Raw genomic sequence first — 7,749 nt, forward strand, 5'->3', positions numbered from 1 at the left:
AAGACCTTTCTTTAATAGGAGAAATAGAAACAATGGAGTTTGAGACCTAATTTTCTGATCATGGAAACTGAGGGTTTTCTGGTCAGAAGCAAGGTTCTCAACGGCAATCTTGGAATGGCAATTCAGGGTTTAAATCCAGAATAATGTCAAATCTACAGTTACAGAGGTCACACAACTTGAAACCTTAATTGACTCCATATTATAATTTTCTTGCATGAACTTGATTTGTAAAGGAATATGATTTAGCTAATGCTCATGCAAAAAAAGAAAGCAGCGTTCAATGTTATGCATGAAATTGGTTCTGCAGGAATTGATTTGTTACCTAATGTGAAACCCTCCCATTAATATTAGTAGATGCATATGATATTTAGTACTTAATGACATAATAAACTACTCTATTTGTTCTATAACATACAACGATACAAGGATAGCACACTCATCTTAGCCCTATTAGTAGCATGTATCAAAATCACCACCACTTCAACATTTTAACTATATCAGAGAATGTTTTCGACCTAATTTTTCAACAAATATGAAAATCTTGAGGTCTAAACAAAAATCATGTTGAAAAAAAAAAAAAAAAAAATTGACATTGATGTTTACCTGAGTTTGTCAACTCGATCTTATCTCACTCCATTGTATCTTGTTCTTCCCGGAGAGTAGCATTCAGAAGTCAGACAGCTAACATACATGAAGGCATTTTTTCGCCTATGTCTAAACATAGAGACCTTGTATGCTCACCTGTTGTAACGGTCTTCGTCAAGTTATACTTATCCTTGTAAGCTTCATAAGTTCATACATATTATTATGTTAGATGATATTCGCAGGGTGCAAGGCCCTTTACTTGTTAGTTTACATGGACGAACAGATATGGAAAGGATATGACGTAAGATTCCATTTTGCTCAGTTAATTATTTAATTAGAAATCTTAATTTATTTTTACACATGGGTAAAAGTCTGATTAACACGAGAGATCGAGAAATTTTCATTAGAAAGCCCCAAGAAAGACCCACTAACAAGTTGGTGATCTAAAATTAGGCACAACCAAGTTACAGAACAATTTGTGTGATATTGATCTAGGGAGACATTCTTTCCTAATTTATGTTTGTATGGTCTAAGGAGGGCAGTAACTTACCTGAAATGGGTCTCTGTCTCTACTATCACGTGACTGAAAGAGAGAAGGTTGTATGCAACCCGACGTTTGTATCGTTTTCCTGGCTCTTTCAATACCGACAAGAGAATTTGAATTTGAAGCTCTTTCCTTTCCTGCAAGAGAATTTGAATTTGGACCGAACCACTTGATGAGTGAGACAGAGTGAGGCCCGTATGCAAGCACTTGAATTTCTACTGAATTCTTCCACTTTCAAAATAATATACTAATGAAAACAATATATAAATAAATCAATAACATACTACCCTCATGATTACCAAACAAAAAAAATTATTCTAGGCTCTCACTGTAAATCAATACTCAGTGTGGTGGAAAGCATGCTTCGTGAGGCAATCAATCGCATTAGCCCTACTTATATTATAAAATTTGTATGACTGTAAGTTGAAATACAGACAGCTGAATACATAATAAAGCCAAAATTGCCACGCTTGACAATTATGAGCAAAATACCAAGAAGTTTAGACTGTTAACAAAGTCGTATGATAATAAAATGAGATCGAGACAGCAGAATACTGAAAAAAATAAATAAATAAATAAATAAAATAAAAAAAAGCCAGAATTGCTGCACTTGACAATTATGAGTAAGATAACAGAAGTTTAGACTGTTCTCAAGTCATTTGATAGTATGATAAGATGCAGACAGGTTTATGCATAATAAAGCCAAAATTCCACACTCGACTATCACAGGTAACATACCAAAACTTTAGACTGTTTCTCTAAACATACGATAGCAATATGATATACAGACAGCTGAATGCTAAAAATCAGTGTACGAGTCTTACTAGTAAAATACCAAAAGGTTCTCCAGTCTCCACAAGAATTCCAGCCACTAAAACAAAGGAAAATTCAATCTCATTCATGGCCAACAGTAGTCTGAAGCAACTCAAATATAGATAGACATGTAAGATAGTCAAGACATTAAGGGTTACCCAACTGGACAAGCTTCACCTGATCAGATAACACTCATCAGCACAAACAGAACAGAAGAGCTCTCGCCCGATAAAAAAACACCCCAGAGATTCAGCAACTGAACAAGAAGATGGGTGGCTGCGATATCGATGATGGGACTTGAACCAGGAAAACTTTAGTGCTCCTATGCTTTGAATTGCCATCTATGTAGCAGCACCCTCCTTAGCCTGCCTAATAGCAACGGCAGCAGATGTCATCCATGGCTTTCAACACTGGAAATTATGGTTCCCTTCCAAATGTTTTTCCATCAATGCCACTTCTTTGACCTTGATAAATGTTGCAAGTACATTATCAATGGATCTCAATAACCCGATGCCTAGCCGTCAGGATCAGCTCGCAAAGCTCAGCAGTTCTGTCTTCATTTGCATAGTTATGGGTAGCCTTCTCTTGGAGCAAGGGAAAATAAAGAAATCACGATGAATGCAATTGCTTTTGGAGTACTGGTTATTACACTCATCATGAATATCTGCATACAATTAGTTACTGGTGCAATCTTTGTTTTCTGCAGAAGGGTGGTAAGTAAACTTAGAGAATGTCTGATGAAACAGCGTTCAGCAACATGTACTGCATCTGGAGCTTCCTGTCTTTTGAGTGCCATGATTTTAGCAGAAGCCATGCTTCAGACTTACTTGATGCCTTGTTCATTGACATTTTGCAATGGCAAGTCTGGCTACAAGTGGTCAACCACTTTGGTTCTTGCTACACAGATAATTGCAGTGGGAATTAGTACAATTGCTCTAGCATCTAGATGGCTCCTCGCAATAAATTGCATGATTTCAAAAAGAGGAAACGAAAGATACAAAAGTAAATTCAAAGTAGAAAATCACTGGACCCAGAGTCTAGTAGAATCGAAAGAAAGTCCATTAACGTTAAGGATTAAAAATAGGCAAAGCTTGCTGGCAACTTGCTCAGGACACAATAAACAAATTTTTTGACATTTGTATTGGATTGCAGAAGGGGAATGACATGACAAGAAAGGCAATATAACTCAAGGACAGAGTCACAGCAAAACCCAAACCTAGATCTTAGTTGTTATGTTGTGCATCTTGAAGGTGAGGATGCATTGACTGAGCTCATGATAAGAAGCAACTGTGATGCTACTGATCATTGGTTTAAGAAGAGTAAATAAATAGGGCCAAAATTTATCACGAAACTGTTTGAAAAATCAACATTTTCACGAGGATTCAAAGGAGTAGCAGATTTTGACAGTAAACAACTTCCTTTTGACAGTAAACAACTTCACTTGTCTAGATTTTGAAGAACCGCCAAATTGTTTGGCTCTACCTGTTGTTACTGCTCTTGCACATCCAAGCATTAGCAGTAGTTGAATAAAAGAGTTGATAAGTGGTGTCAACAAAGGGCTCATGTACATAAATTTTGATTGAAAAGTACCTGGATAGTAAAGAAGATGTCACCAACATCAGGAAGACAGCAAATATGGTGTCGCTAGGATCTGATATCTATCATACATGGCTCGATGTGGATCTCCACAAATTGTCACTTCAGGGGAAGAGCTCAAAGGAAACTGCAAAGTTCAGATCTGAAGAATCTAGAAAGAAGCAAGTAGGTTTAAGAGATATTCCTTCAAAATGGCCTGTTGCAGAATTGGCTGCTAACTCCATGTATAGGATAAGCCAAACTCTTCTGCTAAATTGTGAGGGCAGCGTCAACCAGACAGGTGAGAAATTATTTGAAGCACTGAACAGTCATGATATCTGACATTCTGGCTGCTTTCCTCATAAATTTAGAGCAGGTAATAAGAATGAAGTGTTCAAGGAGAACCATTAAAGAAAGGGAGGAAACTTAAGAGGCATGCAGTTAACATTCTTGGTAAAACTGAACATTCTTGACACTATATACCAGAGAAGCCCGAAAAGTATGGATCCTCGTCAAATTTCATGCATAGATGACTGGTGTTTGTTGCAAAAAAATGAAATCCTTTCGGCCAACCCTTTTTTATCTCCATCAGAAGGTGACAGAGCCTCTGTTCTTTCAAGTGACTTCTACATGATCATTGACTAGATATCAATGTATTAAAAGCATGAGGCATGGGCAAGGCATCCGAGGGATAGCCCAGCCTAGGCGTGAGGTGTGAGGCGAAGCCTCACGGGGCCTAAATTTTTAATATATGCACTGAGCGTACACATATATTATATTAAAAAAAAAAAGATTATTAATCAATAATCACCCTGAGCACACACATACATTATAAATACATATACACACACACACACACACATATATATATACATACATATATTATTATATTATATATATAAAATAGAGGATGAAAAGCACAATGAGCACACATATAACAATGCAGCAGACAGCACACACATCCATTATATAAAAAAATAAAAATCAGAAAAAATGGCAGAGAGACGATAGTGCAAGGAAGAGGTATGAGGCAGTTAAAACCCTACCCAAAATTTGGGTTTGGGAGTAAAAATAAAAAAAATAAAAATAATCCCCTGAGGCACGCCTAGGCAGCTCCAGCGATGCCTTCCACCCACTCCCTCAAAACAGAGGCAGCAACCCTCAAGCCCAGCCTCACAGGGCACCTAGATGCGCCCTGAGGCGAACCTTTTAAAACATTGACAGCACACACATCCATTATATAAAAAAATAAAAATCAGAAAAAATGGCAGAGAGACGATAGTGCAAGGAAGAGGTATGAGGCAGTTAAAACCCTACCCAAAATTTGGGTTTGGGAGTAAAAATAAAAAAAATAAAAATAATCCCCTGAGGTGCGCCTAGGCAGCTCCAGCGATGCCTTCCACCCACTCCCTCAAAACAGAGGCAGCAACCCTCAAGCCCAGCCTCACAGGGCGCCTAGATGCACCCTGAGGCGAACGTTTTAAAACATCGCTAGATATACAAGCCAGGAGTTTAACAGAGTAGCTTATGAGTTATGATCCACAAGTTTCTTCCATTATTTATGCGGATATTTGCAGGTGATGTAAATATGTAATAGTAATACACATTATTACAAAAAATATGTAGTGCAGTATGTGGATATATGCAACTGACGTAAATATGTAAGACACGATGTCACAGAAAATATGAATGCAGTATGTGGTTATTTGAAACTGATTCACATGTTTCAACTTTTTCTTCACATTTTTCTTGATGTGGATATTTGCACCTGATGTAAATTTGCAATACAGTATGCAGCAGAAAAACTAAATTCGGAGTAAGATATTTTCTTGTTTAATTGAACATCTTTGTATTTCCTGATTTCTTTCACTAGATTTTAAAATATACCATAAAAAACGCTGCTGCACATAAAAGATAACACATGTGTATACGAAAGGAAGAGCAACTTATACTATATCTACTAGAAAGCATTACAATTATGAATCAAGTAATTATAAGAAAAGATGGTTTGTAACTGGATTAAAGGCAATCGAGTTCAAATGTGGTTCCCGAATCATTTGCATAAGGATTCAGAATCAAGCTTGAATGCATATTCTTCCTTCACTTAATTACTCTAATTGTCAAACTCTACTTCTTGACATTTCAAGTGATATACATTCTCCTTGATTCAGTTGTTTAATAAGAAAAGGTTAACAGCTGCATTATTTTCAATAAGAAATTCAACTCATAATGGACTACACAATCGGATATCGCATTGAATTGTAACAATCCATAACAACTAGACATCACATGAACACAGAAACATCTACTCATTCTCCTAACAAGGAGCAAGTTGCTTGGTGTAGAATAAATATATCATGAAACTGTTCGAGAAATCAACATTTTCCCAAGGATTCAAAGGAGTAGCAGATTTGAAAGTGAACAAGTTCCCTGTCTAAGGCCAAATTGTTGGGTGCTACGTATGTGACACTAAAGTAGTTCGTAAAAGTGGTAGCTTATGATACACATGTTAGTATAATCTTTTCTGGTTTGGTTAAATATCTTCGTATGGAAAAATACCTACTTCTATTCCTGATTTCTTTCACTAATTTTTTTAAATATACCATCAACATACAAATGGAAGAGAAAGTTACACTAAATCCACTAGAAGGCATTACAATTCTGAATCAAGTGACGATAGAGGAGATTGAGTTCACATAAGAATCCCAAATCATTTGCACAAGGATTCAGAATCAAGCTCAAATACATATTCTTCCTTCACTTGGCTCTGACACTTCACTTTTGACATTTCATGGGATGCTTATCCAATAAATATGTTTGGGGTTCTTTTTTCCATTAGAATTGCATCTTATTTACCCTTACAGATGAAAAACTAAATTGCACTAATTATGTATTCCGTTGGCAAGCGGCCCCTTACCACAGTGGTGGAAAGGTGTTGAGCCCTTGCATTACGGCGTGGGTTCGAACCCCATCGACTCCTAACCTAACATCTAATCTAACCAAATCTATCGTTTGACAAGAAAAAAAATAATTTTGTATTCCGTTGGATTCTACAATGTATTATTACAACTCCCAATCCATAATCAACTGCACATGCAAACAGAAATATTTATCAGTTGCATTAACTAAAAAGCAAGCTCCTTGGTGTCATCGACTACAATTAAAACTTTCCTAGCCAGATTTCAAGCTGTTCATCCCTTTTAACTGGAAGGAAAAATTGCGGGAAGCATTTAAAGCTTGGGAATATCTTAAGGATACATATTTCGCTTTGTTAATGGATTACCAAGCATATTCTCAGATGATAACTTCAGCAGCACAGAAGACATTACCTATGAAATTGACACAATAGTATCGATAACAATGCAAATCGAAAAAAAATTCAAACATGAAATCAACCTAATTCAGAGTAAATTCCAGACACAATGAATAGCCAACAAAGCAAACTTTAATAAATTTCCTTTCATTTCCTACACTTTCTCAGAAACCAAACAGCAAACTAAATCAATTCACAAGATAAATTGCATCCCCAGATTTCCACCAAAACCTAAATTAAACAAAATTCCCAAACAAAAATACCCGCTTCGCTCCACAATGAGAAATGAACCTGACTCGATAACGGCGTCGTAGCAGGGCGAGATCTAGTGGTCGTCCTCCTCCTTCTTCTTGGGCTTGCGGTAGTTCTCTTCGATGTGTTTGGCGATCAGAAGGCCGGTGGTGGAGAGCTTCTGGATGTTCGGAACGTCGTAGTTTTGGGCAACGTAGACGCCGAACACTGTGCCCATTAGAAACGAGAAGCTGCTTCTGATTATCCCCATTGCTTTCCTAAAAGTGCTTTTGCGTTGGGCTTTGGAAAAACTGAAAAATTACCCCGAATTGGGGTTTGGGTTTTCGGGTTTGCGTTTGGGATTTTCCGATTTGAATCACTGTATTGTGTGCGAATTGAATTGAATTGAATTGAATTGAATTGAATTTATACGGGTCGGATTCTTGCTCATCACTCTTTCTTGGGAAACGGGTCAAAGACTCACAGCTCCTCCTTTTCTTCCTCCTCAAGACAAAAATCATATTACTACGCAAGACAACTCTTTTCTAATGGTTTATGTTGCTTTTATCTGCTCTCATAAATCGGATAATTAGAATTAAAATTTGGGTTGATTACATTTTGCATCCACATAAAATTGAACACAAATCTGCGAGTGTAAAATAAAATTTACCCTTAAAATTAACAATCT

General features: G+C 36.8%; 1 protein-coding gene across 2 annotated transcripts; it reads right to left on the minus strand.

Moving 5' to 3' along the window:
* Nucleotides 1-610: 610 nt before the first annotated feature.
* LOC137710721 (uncharacterized) lies at nt 611-7,429 on the minus strand. Of its 2 annotated transcripts, XR_011065004.1 has the most exons (6): nt 7,122-7,429; nt 3,533-6,846; nt 2,106-2,839; nt 1,954-2,000; nt 1,136-1,266; nt 611-741 (listed from the first exon to the last, which is right to left on the minus strand). XR_011065004.1 is itself a non-coding variant. In XM_068449828.1 (1 exon), exon 1 carries the CDS (start codon nt 7,330-7,332, stop codon nt 7,156-7,158), a length of 177 nt encoding a protein of 58 aa, XP_068305929.1. In that variant the 5' UTR covers nt 7,333-7,429; the 3' UTR covers nt 6,954-7,155. The 2 variants fall into 2 exon arrangements, 1 of the variants encoding a protein (XP_068305929.1); XM_068449828.1 differs by lacking the exons at nt 611-741; nt 1,136-1,266; nt 1,954-2,000; nt 2,106-2,839; nt 3,533-6,846 and having other exon boundaries at nt 6,954-7,429.
* Between the last annotated feature and the right edge of the window lie 320 nt (nt 7,430-7,749).

This window comes from Pyrus communis, chromosome 12, assembly GCF_963583255.1.
Source record: "Pyrus communis chromosome 12, drPyrComm1.1, whole genome shotgun sequence".
Lineage (NCBI taxonomy): Eukaryota > Viridiplantae > Streptophyta > Magnoliopsida > Rosales > Rosaceae > Pyrus > Pyrus communis.